General features: G+C 42.4%; 1 protein-coding gene across 2 annotated transcripts in view; it reads left to right on the forward strand.

The window, feature by feature from the left end:
- Positions 1–12,012, forward strand: part of LOC110535098 (dual specificity testis-specific protein kinase 1) — a 47,305-nt gene extending 35,293 nt beyond the window's left edge. Inside the window, exons 7-10 of one of the 2 annotated variants that reach the window (XM_036936189.2) lie at positions 4,074–4,247; positions 4,480–4,563; positions 4,772–4,858; positions 10,896–11,752. In XM_036936189.2, coding sequence (XP_036792084.1) covers positions 4,074–4,247; positions 4,480–4,563; positions 4,772–4,858; positions 10,896–11,012 — 462 coding nt within the window. In that variant the 3' untranslated portion in view covers positions 11,013–11,752. Of the gene's footprint in view, positions 1–4,073; positions 4,248–4,479; positions 4,564–4,771; positions 4,859–10,895 lie in introns of both variants that reach the window. The other variant, XM_036936190.2, reaches the window with a different exon arrangement.
- The last annotated feature ends 9,119 nt before the right edge of the window (positions 12,013–21,131 follow it).

Consider the following 21,131-nt stretch of genomic DNA (forward strand, 5'->3'; position numbering starts at 1 on the left):
CTGAACGACTGGGTCGCGTCCATAGATACAAAACAAAAAGACTGAACGACTTGGTCGCGTCCATAGATACAAAACAAAAAGACTGAACGACTGGGTCGCGTCCATAGATACAAAACAAAAAGACTGAACGACTGGGTCGCGTCCATACAGTAGATACAAAACAAAAAGACTGAACGACTGGGTCGCGTCCATAGATACAAAACAAAAAGACTGAACGACTGGGTCGCGTCCATACAGTAGATACAAAACAAAAAGACTGAACGACTGGGTCGCGTCCATAGATACAAAACAAAAAGACTGAACGACTGGGTCGCGTCCATACAGTAGATACAAAACAAAAAGACTGAACGACTTGGTCGCGTCCATAGATACAGAACAAAAAGACTGAACGACTGGGTCGCGTCCATAGATGCAGAACAAAAAGACTGAACGACTGGGTCGCGTCCATAGATACAGAACAAAAAGACTGAACGACTTGGTCGTGTCCATAGATGCAGAACAAAAAGACTGAACGACTGGGTCGCGTCCATAGATGCAGAACAAAAAGACTGAACGACTGGGTCGCGTCCATAGATACAGAACAAAAAGACTGAATGACTGGGTTGCGTCTCTAGCAACCGAAACGATAGAACAAACGACCATCCGGCTTGGGTAGCAACCCAAGATTTGTGTGGAAGGATTACATATTATTAATATATTTATCAAAATAACGTTTTTAAGGAAAATATGTCAATCATGAATTGAATATGTTGGTAACCTGTTGTATAAAGTGATAATGCTCTCGAAGCCGGTGTTTGGAGAATATATTGGCACGGTTTGCCGGCCCTCAACCATGCCAATATATCCTTCAAGTCCAAACACCGGCTTCGAGGGCATTATCACGTTACAGCCAACATGGCCAATTTATAGACTACTTTATAATGATTTAATACAACAAAGTGTTGTTTAAATGCTGATTGCTTTATGTCCCTATCAGCCTGTTGTTTCGCACTGACAGATGTTTCACAATGTATTTCTTTGTAGGCTATAGCCTAAATAACTAATTTTCGTTCTTTCTTAGTCACCCAGTCTGGCTCTGGACCTATTTAGAAACTTCAATCGTTAGTGTCAAAAGTTCACAAAACTGTTAAGTATTTATAACTTAAAAAGAGTAACATATGAGTGGCAATGTCACTTCATTACTTTAAGTATTTAACACTGCAATACTTTGAGTTGGGTTACTCAAGATCGTAGTCAACGGGTTTCCACTAAAAATGTAGTTATCAGAACAAATGACTTTTTACAATGTAGTGTATGTACACTGTACAGTACATTATATATGCATTTGACTCAAGCTGCCCACAAGGTGGCAGTGTTTAGTAAAACATGTTTACAAGACTACTGGTATGTAGGACTGTTTCTGACATCTTTTCCTGGGATTAAGTGTTTTACGTGGGTGCTTCTGTCCTGTGTGAGTCATATCCTCCTGACATTGTTTGGATAAATATGCCTTCATTCAACAATAGCTTCACTGTTGTCTTTTCGCTTCTACCCGTCAGCCTACCTGCCTGTCTCTTTTCCTGACTCTCTCTCTATCTCTGCCTGCCTGTCTCTTTTCCTGACTCTCTCTCTATCTCTGCCTGCCTGTCTCTTTTCCTGACTCTCTCTCTATCTCTGCCTGCCTGTCTCTTTTCCTGACTCTGTCTCTATCTCTGCCTGCCTGTCTCTCTGCCTGCTCGACTTATGTAACCGCTCCACTACCTTGTGTCTTCTAGAATAGCTCACCCACTCTCACTGAGCTCATCCAGCCCACTGGTGCTCTCTACCTACAGTAAACCACCTACTATTCATGTGATTATACTATAGCAATGTTAGACTGCTCTCTGGTGGTAAGCAGTTGTCATAACACAAATGCTTAGAGTGGCAGTACTACTGTTGAATGAATTAATTGTAAAATTTATAAATTACCAGTCAAAAGTTTGGACACACCTACTCATTCCAGGGTTTTTCTTTATTTTTTTAAACTATTTTCTACATTGTAGAATAATAGTGAAGACAGCAAAACTATGATGTTTTAAATTGTATTTATTTTAACTTTATTTAACCAGGTAGGCCAGTTGAGAACAAGTTCTCATTTACAACTGCAACCTGGCCAAGATAAAGCAAAGCAGTGCGACACAAAAAACAACAGAGTTACACATGGAATAAACAAACATAAAGTCAATAACAAAATAAAAAAGTATATATACAGTGTGTGCAAATGATAAGGGAGGTAAGGCAATAAATAGGCCATAGTGGCAAAATAATTACAATTTAGCAATGAAACACTGGAGTGATATATGTGCAGAAGATGAATGTGTAGGTAGAGATATGGGTGCAAAGGAGCAAAAAAATAAATAACAGTATGGGGATGAGGCAGTTGGATGGGCTATTTACAGATGTGCTGTGTACAGGTGCAGTGATCTGTGAGCTGCTCTGACAGCTGGTGCTTGAAGTTAGAGAGGGAGATATGAGTCTCCAGCTTCAGTGATTTTTGATATGAGTCTCCAGCTTCAGTGATTTTTGCAATTCGTTCCAGTCATTGGCAGCAGAGAACTGGGAGGAACAGCAGCCAAATGAGGAATTGGCTTTGGGGGTGACCAGTGAAATATACCTGCTGGAGCATGTGCTACGGGTGGGTGCTGCTATGGTGACCAGTGAGCTGAGATAAGGCGGGGCTTTACCTAGCAAATACTTATAGATGACCTGGAGCCAGTGGGTTTGGCAATGAATATGAAGCGAGGGCCAGCCATCAAGAGCATACAGGTCGCAGTGGTGGGTATATGTATCATGTATTAACCAAAACAAATGTATTTTATATATTTTAGATTCATCAAAGTAGCCACCCTTTGCCTTGATGACAGCTTTGCAAACTCTTGGCATTCTCGCAACCACCTTCACCTGGAATGCTTTTCCAACAGTCTTGGAGGAGTTCCCACATATGCTAAGCACTTGTTGGCTGCTTTTCCTTCACTCATCCCAAACCATCTCAATTGTGTTGAGTTCGGGTGATTGTGGAGGCCAGGTCATCTGATGCAGCACTCCATCCCTCTCCTTCCTGGTCAAATAGCCCTTCCACAGCCTGGAGGTGTGTTGGGTCATTGTCCTGTTGAAAAACAAATGATAGGCACACTAAGCGCAAACTAGATGGATGGCGTATCGCTGCAGAATGCTGTGGTAGCCATGCTGGTTAAGTGTGCCTTGAATCCTAACTAAATCACAGACAGTGTCATCAGCACAGCACCCACACATCATCACACTTTCTCCTCCATGCTTCACGGTGGGAACCACACATGCAGAGATCGTCTGTTCACCTACTCTCCGTTTAACAAAGACACTGTGGTTGGAACCAAAAATTTCAAATTTGGACTCATCAGACCAAATTGCAGATTTCCACCTGTCTAATGTCGATTGCTCGTGTTTCTTGGCCAACGCAAATCTCTTCTTATTGTTGGTGTCCTTTAGTAGTAGATTCTTTGCAGCAATTCGACCACGAAGGCCTGATTCACGCAGTCTCCTCTGAACAGTTGATGTTCAGATGTGTCTGTTACTGAAACTCTGTGAAGCATTTATTTGGGCTGCCATCTGAGGTGCAGTTAATCACCGATTTCTCAGGCTGGTAACTCTAATGAACTTATCCTCTGCAGCAGAGGTAACTCTGGGTCTTCCTTTCCTGTGGCGGTCCTCATGAGAGCCAGTTTCATCATAGCGCTTGATGGTTTTTGCATCTGCATTTGAAGAAATTTTCCGGATTGACTGACCTTCATGTCTTAACGTAATGATGGACTGTTGTTTTTCTTTGCTTATTTGAGCTGTTCTTGCCATAATATTGCCTTGGTCTTTTACCAAATAGAGCTATCTTCTGTATACCCCCCCTACCTTGTACCTACCACCCCTACCACTTGTTTTGGTTACTACATGATTCCATATGTGTTATTATTCTACAATGTAGAACATTTTCAAAATAAAGAAAAACCCTGGAATGAGTAGGTGTGTTAAAACGTTTGACTGTTACTGTATATACTGACATGATTTGTATATGTCTGACTCTTCAGAACTGTCTGATCCGTGTGACGGCGCGGGGCAGGGAGGCCCTAGTCACAGACTTTGGCCTGGCCAGAGAGGTGGTGGAGCTGCCGGTTAAAGACCCAGAGAGGAAGCTCTCTCTGGTGGGATCTGCCTTCTGGATGGCCCCGGAGATGCTGCGTGGGGAACCCTACGATCGCAAGGTAAGGATACGTCACCAAGACCCTTAATTTGAGTAAATAGCCTTGCCTGAGTCAAAACTGACCATAGATCAGGAGGCCCACAAGACCGCTGAGTTTGAGAAGATGTGGTCAAAAATACTTTGGGTAGAAAGTTAGAGAGCTTTGTCATATCTTAGTATCCTAGTAGTTGGAACACAGCTCATCGTTGGTTGGCTCTCTGTATGACAGACATGTGATTCTGTGTTGTCACCAGGTGGATGTATTTTCCTTTGGAATTATGCTCTGTGAAATACTGGCAAGGATCCCTGCTGACCCAGAGATTCTACCAAGAACCCAGGTAAAGCTCTACTCTGTATTTACGTTATATACGACTACCCAGATCCAGGTTTTGTACCATGTGTGAATGCTCTGCCATGCAACTTGTGTGAAATCTCTGCCATGTACCATGTGTGAAAGTTCTGCCGCATGCACCATGTGTGAAATCTCTGGCATATGGACCATGTGTGAAAGCTCAGCCCTATTAACCGTGTGTGTGTGTTTGACAGGACTATGGCCTGGATGTGAATGCATTTAGGGAGCTGGTGGGCGGGTGTCCTCAGCGGGTGTTGGAGCTGGCAGCCAGCTGCTGTCTGGTGAGTACATACAGTATACTTTAAAGTACAGTTCATACAGAAAACGTTACAGCATAGTTCATACAGTATACCTTTCATTCTGTTGAGTGCATACAGTACAGTATACTTAACAGTACAGTTCGTACAGTATATGTTACAGTACAATTCATATAGTATACTTTACAGTACAATGCATATTGTATAATTTACAGTATAGTCCATACACTATACTTTGCAGTACATACAGTATACTTTACAGTTTGGTGAGTAGATATATTACAGTATACTTTACAGTACAATTCATACAGTATCCTTTACAGTACAGTTCATACAGTATACTTTACAGTACAGTTCATGCAGTATTATTTACAGTCTGGTGAGTAGATATAGTAAAATATACTTTGCAGTACAGTTCATACAGTATGATTTACAGTCTCGTGAGTAGCTACAGTACAGTATACATTACAGTACAGTTCGTGGTTGCCCACAGCCGGATGAAGGTATATTTTTGCTCTATACACTTGGTAGCACGAACTTGTTGGGGATAGGGGGCAGTATTTTCACTTTGGATGAATTGCATGCCCATAGTGAACTGCATCCTACTCTGTCCTAGACTGTTAATATATGCATATTATTATTACTGTTGGATAGAAAACACTCTGAAGTTTCTAAAACTGTTTGAATTATGTCTGTGAGTATAACATAACTCATAGGGCAGGCAATCTTCCAAACAGGAAGTGAAATTCTGAATACATGTCTAATTTCAAGTCATCGCCACTTCCCAATAAGATATGGACCTGATAGCACTTCCTACGCCTTCCACTAGATGTCCTCATTCAGTAGAATGTGGAATGGAGCTTCTGGTGTGAACTTTGACCGAATGGGAGGGGAAATAGTCACTGTCCCGACAGAATGCAATTTCCCTGTGGTGCATTTCTCTGTGGGTGCCACCGTCGTTCCATTTGGAACGTTATTGGATATATATGAAAATAACATCCTGAAGATTGATTCTCTACTTAGTTTGACCAGTTTATTCGACCTGGAATATATATTTTTGAAGTTTTCGTGCGAGTTGTCCTGGACCAGCGTCAGCATTTGGGCACGTGAGCTGAAAGTGGTAGCAAATGCAGCTAATTGGACGCTAGTATTGGACATTATGGAACAAAACAACGATTTATTGTGGAACTAGGACTCCTTGCACTGCATTCTGATGAAAGATCATCAAAGGTAAGGGAATATTTATGAAGTAATTTCATATTTCTGTTGACTCCAACATGGCGGAGAAATACTTTTACGTCTGAGCACTGTCTCAGATTATTGCATGGTAGGCTTTTTCCGTAACGTTTAAAAAAATCTGACACAGCGGTTGCATTAAGAACCAGTGTATCTTTAATTATATGTAGAACATGTATCTTTAGTTAAAGTTTATGATGAGTATTTCTGTTAGCTGGCGTAGCTTTCTTTAATTCCTCCGGATATTTTGGAGGCATTTCTGAACATGGCGTCAATGTAAACCGAGATTTGTGGATATAAATATGCATATTATCGAACAAAACATAAATGTATTGTGTAACATGTCATATGACTGTCATCTGATGAAGATTTTCAAAAGGTTAGTGATTCATTTTATCTCTAATCCTGCTTTTGTGACTATTTTTGGCTGGAAAAAATGGCTGCGTTTTTCCTTTGATTTGGTGGTGGTCTAACATAAATATATTTTTTAAATATCAGACATGATGGGTAGATGAACAAGATGTTTATCTTTCATTTGAGGTATTGGACTTGTTAATGTGTGAAAGTTAAATATTTCTAAAGAATATTTTTGAATTCCCTGCGCCACCTTTTCAGCTGAATGGGGGGGTGGAATTCCCCTCGGGGATCGCCTCGCCATAACAGGTTTTAAGGTTTGTGAGTTTACTTTTTTCTTACAGCCTGGTGACCAATAGAGAGCCCTAGCTGTGTGTAAACTTAAAGTGGCAATCAGTAGTTTAAACAATAGCAAAGCCGCCTCCCCATCCCTGTTTTGATAAAAAGCTGAGGGATAGGGCTGGAGGAATGTAACCAGTCTCAAATTCATAGACAGAGCTATGGATGCAAGGAATGACCATACATGATATTCAAATTATAGTTTTAACAATGTTTTGTGGTGTTTGTTTACATTTACTTTGTTTACAAACATTAGCGTGAAACAAGCTTATATTTTGGTTCTGATGGGGTATGACAGTTGAACTAAGATCATGAGGCATTTATAAGTTATATTCTTCAAGAATCAATGGGTACATTTAATTAATTCAGAAGTCCAAGAATGGATGAAGCAACTGCAGATTGCTACTTTAACACAACATGAAATGGAACGTCAAAATATCTTGGTCTCTGGTCTGATGCCAGACTTCCTCCATCAGAAGTAGTTGTCCAGGGCCAGTATTCACAAAGGCCCCAGTTCTGACCTGAGTGAAGCGTGCATAAATGGAATGTTATTCCCTTTTTATGCACTTTTCTCTATATGTGTACTCTGACCTTGAACATAAGCATAAAAATAGCATGCATGTTCATGGTTAACCCGCTATTCATTCTAGGTGGAGATCTAAGACATAAGGGTGTGGTAGAGGTGTGTCTATAGATAAGCTGGATTCTGATCTTGATTTAATTCCCTCATAAATCCAGCACCATTACGTGTGAGGAAACCAGGGAAAAATGCAGCGCGGCAAATTCAAATAAAATGATATAAAAATCTAACTTTCATTAAATCACACATGTAAGAAGATACTAAATGAAAGCTACACTCGTTGTGAATCCAGCCAACATGTCAGATTTTAAAAAGGCTTTTCGGCGAAACAAAAAGGGTAGCATATTTCAACCCTGCAGGCGCTACACAAAACGCAGAAATAAAATATAAAGCATGCCTTACCTTTGACAAGCTTCTTTTGTTGGCACTCCAATGTGTCCCATAAACATCACAAATGGTCCTTTTGTTCGATTAATTCCGTCCATATCCAACATGTCCATTTATTTGGTGCGTTTGATCCAGAAAAAAACAGCTTCCAAATTGCGCAACGTCACTACAAAATATTTCAAAAGTTCCCTGTAAACTTTGCCAAAGCATTTCAAACTACTGTTGTAATACAACTTTAGGTATTTTTAAACGTTAATAACCGATCAAATTGAAGACGGTCTATCTGTGTTCAATACAGGAAGACAACAAACCAAGCTACTTTTCAAGTCTTGCGCAACTCTCAACAGTGTTACGCAGTTCCTAGGTGGGCTTACTTCTGAACGGTTATTCCTCTGGGTTATGCCTGTTACATAAGTTCTGTTATACTCACAGACATGATTCAAATATTTTTAGAAACTTCACAGTGTTTTCTATCCAAATCTACTAATAATATGCATATCTTATATTCTTGGCATGAGTAGCAGGAAGTTGAAATTGGGCACGTTATTTATCCAAAAGTGAAAATACTGCCACCTATACCTTAAGAAGTTAAGGGGAAAATGGACGAATTGCGGGCACAATCACAATATGTATATTAGTACATGGAGAACTGTGTTATGGCCTTTTCTGAAACTTGGCTGTCGGAGGCGGTGCCCGACTCTGAAGTCACCACTGACGGATGCACTATTACTCAGATTGACAGAGACAATGAAGCTACTGGCAAGGAGCAGGGAGGGGGAGTCTGTGTTCTGATAGATGATAGATGGTGTAAAACAATAATTGTCAGGAATAAAATCTGCACTCCTGATATATAAATACTGTCAGTGTCACTATGCCCCTTCTACCTCCTCCGTGAATTCACCATGCTTTTTCTGACTGTTGTTTATATCCATGCGAGAGCAAACAGTGTCAATGCAGACATCATTTTCAACCCACTGAAGAGCTTGATGCGATTTCCCCTGATGTGCCCAAATTCTTCATGGGGGTTTAGCTGCACTCCCAAGCTCACTTTGAATACTTACACCCAGTATGTGACTTGTCTAACAAGGAAAAATAAGATAATTGACTTATGTTACGACTCAGTCTCCTTGGCCAGACCTCCACTGGGTGGATCAGATCATAACACTGTTTTTCTATGACCAACTTATAGACAGTAACTCAAAAGGGAGAAGGTGGTGGAAAAACAGATACAGGTGTGGGACAATGACAGTATTGATCAATTGCAGGGATGCTTTGATTGTACCACCTGGAGTGGATTTGAAGAATCATCAGCTGACCTGAACGAGTTGACTGATATCTGGCTATATTGAATTCGGTGTTGATTTGGTGATCCCCAAAAAACATGTAATATATTTCCTAACAACAAACTATGGGTGACCAAATAATTGAAAGTGGTGCTTAACAAGAAGAAACAAGTGTTTTCCACCGGGGATCCACTCAAAAGAAAATATGTACAGAGAGGTGAACAAAGGGATAAACTGGTGAGATGCCAGTACAAGGATAAGATGCAACAGATACTATCACAGGGAGACTCTCCAGTACAAGGATAAGGTGCAATAGATAATATCACAGGGAGACTCTCCAGTACAAGGATAAGGTGTAACAGATATGGTCACAGGGAGACTCTCCAGTGCAAGGATAAGGTGCAACAGATAATATCACAGGGAGACTCTCCAGTACAAGGATAGGGTGCAACAGATAATATCACAGGGAGACTCTCCAGTACAAGGATAAGGTGTAACAGATAATATCACAGGGAGACTCTCCAGTGCAAGGATAAGGTGCAACAGATAATATCACAGGGAGACTCTCCAGTACAAGGATAAGGTGCACCAGATAATATCACAGGGAGACTCTCCAGTGCAAGGATAAGGTGCAATAGATAATATCACAGGGAGACTCTCCAGTACAAGGATAAGGTGTAACAGATAATATCACAGGGAGACTCTCCAGTGCAAGGATAAGGTGCAACAGATAATATCACAGGGAGACTCTCCAGTACAAGGATAAGGTGCAACAGATAATATCACAGGGAGACTCTCCAGTACAAGGATAAGGTGCAACAGATAATATCACAGGGAGACTCTCCAGTACAAGGATAAGGTGAAAGAGATATGGTCACAGGGAGACTCTCCAGTGCAAGGATAAGGTGCAACAGATAATATCACAGGGAGACTCTCCAGTACAAGGATAAGGTGAAAGAGATACGGTCACAGGAAGATTATCCAGTACAAGGATAAGGTGCAACAGATAATATCACAGGGAGACTCTCCAGTATAAGGATAAGGTGCAACAGATAATATCACAGGGAGGCTCCTGGTCTGCCTGGTTGTGTATTAAGAATATGGCAAACACCCCTTTCAAATGTAGGCAATGTATCGATTCCTGCCTAGACGAGAGGGTGTGCCTCTCTACAGCCAATGAACTAAACAAGTTCTTCACCCGCTTTGAAACAGGTGGCTTCCCCGGCCTGTCTGCAGGAGGTTGTCACGGCAACCGAGAAAATCTATTGTTGTACCTGTCCCAAAAACCTCTCATCCATCTGTATCAAATGATTACAGACCTGTAGCTCTTACCTCTCTCTTGATGAAATCTCTTGAAAAGATCATCAAGGCTTAATCAACACCACCAGACACCTTCTTCATCGCCTCCAATTTGCATACCGGTCAGAGATTGCATACCGTGTAACAGAGATAGAAAGAGCCTGGAGGAACAGATCAAAACCCTCATTGTCTCATCATCCTTGCATCTGGAAAATAACACCAGAGACAGATGACCACAGGAGATGAACCCAACGTGGCGTATTGTGCCCCCCAATCTATATGCGTGGGCTGGAACCAACCATGACTAAGCATTCTTAGTATCAGCTATATAAGAAACAGCATTTTTTGTAAAGGTTAGGCTGCTCGGCCCAACAGTCAAGAGTGTTGGGCTGACTAGTCTCATTATTGCAATAATTTATCGATATTGAATAAAGATGATTGTTTGAAGGAATGTCAAAGTCTCTCTCAGTGCGGACATTTCCACGACAATACACACTCCTACTCTGAGTCGCTTTGTGAACAGTTACATTTAAACCCCAAACAAGGCCAAGTACTGATCCTCATGTTTTCTCTGTGTGTTCAGATGGAGTCCTTCAGGAGACCAGCATTCACAGAGCTGCTGGATGAACTGGGGGAGATCGCTGAGACTCTGGAACCGCCCCCTAACCCGCCCCCTAACTCAGAGCTGACTACTGGGTGAGCTGCCTGGGTTGGCCGAAGCCCCACCCACCCATCTATCCTGAGGACTGGAGGATTTGGGATTTGTATATGGGCTCAATCCCAAATGGCACCTTATTCCTTATATAGTGTACTATGTTTTACCAGAGCCTTGTGCTCTGGTCAAAAGTAGTGCACTATATAGGGAATAGGGTACCATTTGGGAAGCAACAATAGACAGTTGCACAGGGGCAGGGGCACAACACTTCACCAGGATGACCTCTCTACAGGGGCTGACCTCTCTGTTTGTGCCTGCCTACACTGCACCTAAACTGCACCTACAGATGTGTCGGGGGGTAGCTCCACAGTTTTCAAGTGAGACCCTGGTGGAATAATGGATGGAATAGACAATATGTATCTTGAAGAGAGGGTTTCTTTGGAAGCTTTATTTGACCAGTTCACACACTTTGTGTACAGGTGATAGAAGTTGGGCATAATTTTGCTTAACTTTTTGTCTTTCCTTAACTTACATTTTCTTAATCTTACTCTCATAAACTGCTTTTTTGTTTAAATTTGTTGTTGTTGTTGTTGTTAATGTTTATGACAGTGTTTCGTGATGTAACTGATGATGATGAGGATAAACATGATGATGAGGAGGATGGTGATGGAGGATGATGGTGATGGAGGATGATGGTGATGGAGGATGATGGTGATGGAGGGTGATGGTGATGGAGGGTGATAGAGGATGATGGTGATGGAGGATGATGGTGATGGAGGATGATGGTGATAGTGTTGGAGGAAGATGGTGATAGTGATGGAGGATGATGGTGATGGAGGAGGATGGTGATGGAAGAGGATGGTGATGGAGGATGATGGTGATAGTGATGGGTATGGTAATGGAGGATGATGGTGATGGAGGAGGATGGTGATGGAGGAGGATGGTGATGGAGGAGGATGGTGATAGGGGATGATGGTGATGGAGGAGGATGGGGATGGAGGATGATGGTGATGGAGGAGTATTGTGATAGTGATGGAGGAGTATTGTGATAGTGATGGAGGATTATGGTGATAGTGATGGAGCATGATAGTGATGGAGGACGATGGTGATGGAAGAGGATGGTGATGGAGGAGGATTGTGATAGTGATGGAGGACGATGGTGATGGAAGAGGATGGTGATGGAGGACGATGGTGATAGTGATGGAGGATGATGGTGATGGAGGACGATGGTGATGGAAGAGGATAGTGATGGAGGAGGATTGTGATAGTGATGGAGGGGGTGGTGATGGAGGAGGATTGTGATAGTGATGGAGGACGATGGTGATGGAGGATGATGATGATGGTGATGGAGAATGATGGTGATGGAGAGTGATGGTGATGGAGGAGGATGGGGATGGAGGAGGATTGTGATAGTGATGGAAGACGATGGTGATAGAAGAGGATGGTGATGGAGGAGGATGGCGATGGAGGATGATGGTGATGGAGGATGATGGTGATGGAGGAGGATGGTGATGGAGGATGATTGTGATAGTGATGGAGGACGATGGTGATGAAAAAGGATGGTGATGGAGGAGGATGGTGATGGAGGAGGATGGTGATGGAGGAGGATGGTGGTAGTGATGGAGGATGATAGTGATAGAGGATGATGGTGGAGGAGGAGGATGGTGATAGTGATGGAGGACGATGGTGATTGAAGAGGATGGTGATGGAGGAGGATGGTGATGGAGGGTGATGGTGATGGAGGAGGATGGTAATAGTGAATGAGGAGGATGGTGATAGTGAATGAGGAGGATGGTGATAGTGAATGAGGAGTATGGTGATAGTGAATGAGGAGGATGGCGATGGAGGAGGATGATGGTGATGGAGGAGGATGATGGTAATGGAGGGTGATGGTAATGATCATGATTATGATGATGGTAGGGGGAGGATGGTGATGGAAGAGGATGATGGTGATGATGATGACGGTGATCATGATGATGATGGTATTGGTTTCTCATGATGGTGATGATGATGATAGTGATGATGATGATGATGATGGTATTGGTTTCTCATGATGGTGATGATGATAGTGAATATGATGATGATGATGGTGAAGATGATGGTATTGGTTTCTCATGATGATGATGATAGTGATGATAATGATGATGGTGAAGATGATGGTATTGGTTTCTCATGATGGTGATGATGTTGAGGATGACGATGATAGACACTCATCTGTTGATTTATTTCCTTCAACCGTTGTTTTCTATTGTCTTTCTATTTCTATTCTATTGTTTTTTTCAACTCTGCCTAAATCATCAGATGCTAGAGTGACGTCATCCTCAACTCTCCATGTCACCTCTTTTCAAACATGAAATTGCTTCAGTTCAGTTAGCTGAGCTGTGAATAGGGCTGTTGCTTTACAAGGAACTCAACAAAGACATCACCATCAATTCAGCTAGCTAGCGCAATACAGACGGCAGGCAGGCTAATACAGTACCAGTGGGTGCACAGTGGATAGGTATACCCAGTGGGCAAAAGTGGTTGAAAATACGTAATTTCAACCAGTTTTGCCCACTGGATTACGTCATTAGCTAGTTAGTAAAGTTCAGCTGTTCTCTGTCTACCTGGTTGAGAGATCTTATCTCAGTGGATCTGTATTTTCTTGTTGTTATATAAAGTACAGTACAGTATGTCATATTTTTTACTTAGCTTATTTTCCCATCAGTCTTAAATAATATATATTTTTTTGTTGTTATTTTTATTTATTGTTTTTGCAATCTACATATGCACAATTAATATTCGGGCATCTACGGTACTGGGTACTTGTTACATTTGATTTAATACCCAATCTGATATTACTGGTCATTCATGACATGTTGTGTTGAACCTGTGGCTGTAAATATTCCAACTATCTGAGAACTTTCCATGCTGTTGCCAGGTAACCAGTATTTGCCAGTAAGTATGTGTCATCATCTTCATCTGATGTTTACAGTGTCACTTGAAGAGTAGAAAGAAATAGGTTGCTGCTGTAGGAACATTTTATTCAATTTATTTCAGCTTTTGTTTCGAGAAGCATATCAAATAATGATGTAAAATATTCTAAACTGAAGCTTACAGACATATATGTAAGTAAGTCTTGGACAACTAGCTAGGCTTGGGCGTTCTAATAAATAAAATAACAATGTTCCTCCAGCCATATCACTTTTTAGAATTTCCAAATCTGTGATACTATATGAAGGGCAATTCTTACATTATTTCAACTTTGTCTGCTACATTTGGCATTACTCTGTAAAGCTAAGTACATTTGTAAGAAATAGAAATTGGCATTTAAAGATAAAAAAGTTATATTTGAAACATGTACATGTATTTTACAGATGAATTGCTTCTTTCAATAAATTGTTTCTCTGGTTCAGGGTAAGACTGTGGTGTGTGTGTGTGCCATGGATCGGATCTTAAATCATCAGTGGCTGTCTAGGTTCAGGATCGTAACTATAACGACATTGTGGTGGTGAGAAGTGGCTTTCTTTAATGTCTGGTTACCTGGGCAATTCCCCACCTCCTCAGGTGTTCTTGACCCTGCTAATCAGATTTCAGACTGGCCCTATGCTCTTTGAAGCTTGGCCATTGGCATAGTTAATTTACAAAGTGATTATGATTATCATGTAATGCAGGGTTGAATCGGCTGTGTAGTACTAGGGCAAAAACCAAAACGTGCAAACAGGCGGAGGCCCAGGACTGAGTTTGGGAAAGTCTGATGTAGTGCACTGTAGTGGAAATTTCCTGTCTTTACCAAATAATGAGACCAAACCACCACACAAGTCAGAGTTATCATAAAGTCCATCTTTAATTATTATGAGCTCCATCACAACCCTGTGACTCTCAGATCAATTCAGTGTCTATAAATGAATTCTCTGAGAGTCCTTACACATTGCAACTGAGATCCTTTATAGCAAAGACACACATAGCCAGACAGCATTGGCTATAAATTATCGTTCAGCTTTGTCTCCTAAACTATGTTCTTATCTCGCTCTTGGTACCACTCAGGACCAGCACCATTACCTCACCCAATAGCGTATATCAAATACACCCGCTCCTGGACAAGATCACAGAGAGACAGTGACTGGCACACATACATTGTGGAGCCAAGAGATAATTGGTTCCCCGTCAAACATCCCTTCACATAGTTTAAAAGATATGTTTACATATGAAGACAAGCTTGACCTCTCCTCTCTCTACAGCCCAAGTAACTGAACCCAGGACAGAGAAAGGATAACTGCAAATGGCCACCACTATAGTACAACAAGATACATTCTAAATGAGAAGTAACTCACAAGCATATAATGAAAATAAAACATCTTATCTATGTTGCCCAACTATTCTGATTAATCCCCAACATTTTTTCTGAAAGATCAGGCTCATGTTCAATGGAAATGAAATTCAAAATGTTTTGAAACTGAAATTAGCTAGCGTTCTTATGGTAGTTAATTTTGTACCTCTCCAGTTTACTGATCATGATCCATGTATAGTATCTGGTATAGTTGTTCACTTCCTGTTGTGTGAACAAACACAAACTGCATTCCAAATAGCACCCTATTTCCTCTATAGAGCACTACTTGTAACAAGGCTACAAGGAGGCATGAGGACTGCAGATGTGGCCAGGGCACTAAATTGCAATGTCCGTACTGTGAGACGCCTAAGACAGCACTACAGGGAGACAGGACGGACAGCTGATCGTCCTCACAGTGGCAGACCACTTGTAATAACACTTGCACAGGATCGGTACATCCGAACATCACACCTGCGGGACAGGTACAGGATGGCAACAACAACTGCCTGAGTTACACCAGGAATGCACAATGCCACCAGCCATACTGCTCATCATGTGCGTGATTTCCTGCAAGACAGGAATGTCAGTGTTCTGCCATGGCCAGCGAAGAGCCCGGATCTCAATCCCATTGAGCACGTCTGGGACCGGTTGGATCGGAGGGTGAGGGCTAGGGCTATTCCCCCCAGAAATGTCTGGGGATTTGCAGGTGCCTTGGTGGAAGAGTGGGATAACATCTCACAGCAAGAACTGGACAATCTGGTGCAGTCCATGAGGAGGAGATGCAGCTGGTGGCCACACCAGATACTGACTGTTACTTTTGAGAGGACGTTTCTTTTTTTGCTGAGTTTATTTATATTTTTGACAACTTTTAAGTTTACTAAATAAATAATACATTTAAGAATGTACTTTTTACTCCATACATTTTCCCTGATACCCAAAAGTACTTGTTACATTTTGAAAGCTTAGCAGGACAGGAAAAGTGTGCCACTCACGAACAAAACATCTCTAGTCTGCCTGTGGGCGGACTAAATTATGTTTTGTGTTGGGGTTTGCCCCTGGCTTTCCATAAATAAATAAAAAACAAGAAAATGATGTCGTCTGGTTTGCTAAGTATAAGGAATGTGAAATGATTTATACTTTTAGTTTTACTTTTGATTCTAAAATATATTTGAGCAATTTCATTTACTTAAGAATATTTTAGAAATTACATTTACTTTTGATACTTAAGTATATTTAAAACCAAGTACTTTTAGATGTATAGTCAAGTAGTATTTTACTGGGGGACTCACTTTTACTTATGTTATGGTATCTTTACTTTTACTCAAGTCTGAAAATTGAGTACTTTTTCCATCACTCTGTGCACATGCACACACGCACACACACACAAACAAGTACCTGTACCCTTCCCTGCCGGTCCCCAATGAACACAACCCACATAAAGAGATAATAAAATATGTAGCTGGTCCATTTAGTGTTTAACCAACAGCTCTCTCGCGCTATACTTGCCACCGTGTCTCTCAATATTACAATAATGAATAGATCTATATTGATTAATTATGTAGAAGGCCTGTTCTATTTCTTGCCGGTGATCTTGTCTGATGAAGCTTTGTCACCTCCCAAGGCTCTGGCCCTTGAGATGAAGGCTTGTATCCCTCCCCTCTCATGTGAGCTGTTGTGTATTATGCATCTACAGTATGTGATGCAAAGAACACATTCGGACAGGATCCAGAATCCACTGGGAATGCTGGGTTTCTCTCTCACAGTTTGGTTGGATGGTGACATGCATGGTTAGTTAGGATGATCTGTACTCAAATCACTTTATATTCCATTTAGGTTGTTATATTATACTTGACTTTGTACTTTTGTTGCAGGAATGTGAATGTTGTTGTTTAGTTGTTAGTAGCTTACCCTGAAATTAAAGCGTCACAACAATGCATGCAAGTACTGCATTATGCATTGACTCAAGCTGCCCGCAATGTGGCAGTATTTTGTAAAACACATTTTAAAAGACTACTGGTATGTAGTACTGTTTCTGCTTGCTTTTCTCCTGGGATTAAGTATTTTACTTGGGTGCTACTGTCCTGTCTGAGTCAAATCCTCATGACATTGTTTGGCTAAAGATGCCTGTTGTCCCCCCTTTTAGCTTCTACCCAAGGGTGTGTCCTCAGCCCTCTGCTGTAATCCATATTCACCCACAACTATATGGCTTTGCATGACGCCAACTCCATCATCAAGTTTGCTGACGACCCCATGGTTGTAAGTCTGATAACCAACAACGACCAGTCAGCCTATAGGGAGGAGATAAGTGAACTGGCATTGTGGTGCCAGAACAACAACCTTAACATCAGCAAAATCAAAGGAGTTGATTGTTGACTAATGGAAGCAGAGGAGGGAACATGCCCCTGTCCACATTGTGGAGGTTGTTGTTATAGTCCAGTGGTGGCTCCTCCGAGAAGGAAGGGGAGGACATTAAAAAAGTTATCCTTTTAAGATAAAGCTAAATTAAATATATTCACAGCACCAAATAATTGATTTAAACACACTGTTTTGCAGTGAAGGTCTACAGTAGCCTCAGTAGTACTCTGTAGGGTAGCACTATGGTGTAGCCAGAGGACAGCTATCTTCGGTCCTCCTCAAGGTACATTTACTTCAATACAAAACCTCTTGGTACTCACATCCTTCCATAGACTTACACAGTAAATATGACAACTTCCGGAGGACGTCCTCCAACCTATCAGAGCTCCTGCAGCAAGAAGTGACATGTTGTCCACCCAATCAAAGGATCAGAAATTGAATCTAGTACTGAAAGCATGAGCTACAGCTAGCTAGCATTTTAGTGCACTTTTGAACAAATGAATTTCTTCCGAAATGGAGAGGAAGCGAGAGAGAGAGCAAGAGAGAGATAGAGAGAGAGAGAAGAGAGTTAGGTAGGGCAGGATGGTGGAGGGCCTCTACTATCGGTCCACTGCTCACTGACCCTATTTTCTAGCTAACTATATTTGGATGTATTGTTTAAATTCACATTCACTTAGCTCGTGAATCCAGCTAGCTAGTTTAGCCTGCTCAAACACCCGGCTCAAACAGAGAGGGATGCTATGTTAGCTAGATGGCTAAGGCTATCCAACACTAGAACTCTTCAAAGTCAAGGTAAGCTTTTGGATGTATTAATTTATTGCCACCGGGGCAGGCCGGTGTGACTGATAAACTGCTTTCTTACTGTACAGTGCACTGCATGATTGTAGTGGGTTACTAATGCGTTAGTTATAGTAGCTAGTTCTAAGTATTTGACACTTCTCTGTTTTCTCAATGACATTCAAATCACCCTTGAAAAAAGACACAAGTTTAATTGTGTCTACATAGCGCATTGGTGTGAATCACACTGCTGCTCTCATTTAACTATTTGCACCTTACGGATTGTGGTTGTTGTGGATGGCTGTTCACAAATCTAAATGTGTATTTGAACCCAATAATGGTTGAATTAAAGACGTTTTAAGCTGCCTAGCAATCATTGTTTTTGAAACCAGTGGACAGGCAGTAAAAAATGCTCTCTTGCAACAGCTGCACAGTGTGGATCCCAGCCTATGGAATAACAGCTGCACAGTGTGGATCCCAGCCTATGGAATAACAGCTGCACAGTGTGGATCTCAGCCTATGGAATAACAGCTGCACAGTGTGGATCCCAGCCTATGGAATAACAGCTGCACAGTGCGGATCCCAGCCTATGGAATAACAGCTGCACAGTGCAGATCCCAGCCGATGGAATAACAGCTGCACAGTGCAGATCACAGCCTATGGAACAACAGCTGCACAGTGCAGATCCCAGCCTATGGAACAACAGCTGCACAGTGCAGATCCCAACCTATGGAACAACAGCTGCACAGTGCAGATCCCAGCCTATGGAACAACAGACATGACATGACAGACATGACACAGGAACAGAAAGAATAACGCCCAGGGAAGGACCTAAAGGGAGTGACATAAATAGGGAAGGTAATCAGGGAAGTGATGGAGTCCAGGTAAGTCTGATGACGTGCAGGTGCGCGTAACGATGGGGACAGGTGTGCGCCATAACGAGCATCCTGGTGACCTAGTGGCCGGAGAAGGAGCAGACGTGACAATCTCCCCACCAAAATGACGATCCCGGGGATCAGGAGCGGACACCTCTGCTGAGGTTTGGGAAACCTGTCAATCCAGCTGAGACGCAGGAGCATGGCGACCTAGAGCGTTCGGCTCCAGCCGCACAACGCCAACCAAAGGGACAATCCCGGGGATCAGGAGCGGACCGGTCACCCCTGCTGATGCGCGGGAACCTGCCGTCGGCTGGAGCGCGGGAACCTGTCACACCGGTTGAGGCAGGGGAACTTGACGATCCGGCTGAGGCATGAGAGCCTGACGAGCCGGCGGAGGCAGGGGAGCCTGGCGATCTGGCTGAGGCATGAGAGCCTGTAGCGGCTCCCGGACCCGACGTCATTCCCACGGAATAAAATAAAAACACTCCCTGATGCTTCCCTTAGTTATCCTGTAACGCTGAGAGTCGGGAAGTTCAGGGAGTGAGTGTTTCAATAAATAAACACAACATAATACAAAATAAGAAACACGAACAATGCACAGACATGACACAGAAATAATAACGCCTGGGGAAGGACCCAGAGGGAGCGACATATATAGGGAAGGTTATATAGGGAAGGTAATCAGGTAGCGTCCTACATATCCCAGAGAGGTTATTAACAAGAAATTTGTGGAGTGGTTGAAAAACGAGTTTTAATGACTCCAACCTAAGTGTATGTATACTTCCGACTTCAACTGTATCTAGTCCCCTCATTTTAAGAAATCACAAGTATTTTGACACTCTATGCATCTGCAAACCTAGTAGTGCAGGTATGGGAGTGGTAGTCTTCATTGGGAGCTACAGCTCTCATGGCCTATGGGAACTGATGTGAGAAGTAGCAAACCTTCATGATGCCACAATACACAGACAGACAATAGCACAGTATGTAGACCACAGGAGGTCGATGGCACCTTACCTGGGGAGAACGGGCTCGTGATAATGACTGGAGTGGTGGAATTGTAAGTGGAATGGTATCAAATACATCAAACACATTGGATTTCAGGTGTTTGATGCAGTTCCGGCCATTATTATGAGCCGTTCTCCCCTCAGCAGCCTCCACTGATGTACACCATGGATCAAACTTGATTGTAGTGCAGCGCGACAAGGTGCTGAAGCAGAATAGGGATATAAGGGACTCCTGTCTCCCAGAGGGCACAGTGTGAGGAATGTTCTGCGTCCCAAATGACCTTCCCTACTTATATGCCCTCATCAAAACCAGTGCACTATAAAGGGAAAAGGGTGGCATTTGGAATGCGACCTGTGTGTTATTTTGGGTAGAATGGCTGTGCAGTTAGGGTGATTGCTATTGACAGACCCACTGGCCTCTCTGACCTAATCCTATCACTGGCGGTGTCCTCGCTCCATTTTACAAGCTCTCCAAGGGATCCCTCAACCTGACAACTGCAAAATGACAGCCAGGAGGAATCAAACACACACACACGCACGCACAAATGCACGCACACACACATACACACACACAGACACACACACTTGGCTGACTCGCAGACAGAGTGAAGAGTGAGTTCACAACCGTTATTGATCACTGAGGTGTGTGTTTGTGTGTGTGTGTGTGTGTGTGTGTGTGTGTGTGCCTACGTGCGTGTGTCTACATATTCAAATCAAATCAAATCAAATGTATTTATATAGCCCTTCGTACATCAGCTGATGTCTCAAAGTGCTGTACAGAAACCCAGCCTAAAACCCCAAACAGCAAGCAATGCAGGTGTAGAAGCACGGTGGCTAGGAA

The sequence above is a fragment of the Oncorhynchus mykiss genome, chromosome 11, assembly GCF_057628025.1.
Source record: "Oncorhynchus mykiss isolate SJ-2025 chromosome 11, ASM5762802v1, whole genome shotgun sequence".
Lineage (NCBI taxonomy): Eukaryota > Metazoa > Chordata > Actinopteri > Salmoniformes > Salmonidae > Oncorhynchus > Oncorhynchus mykiss.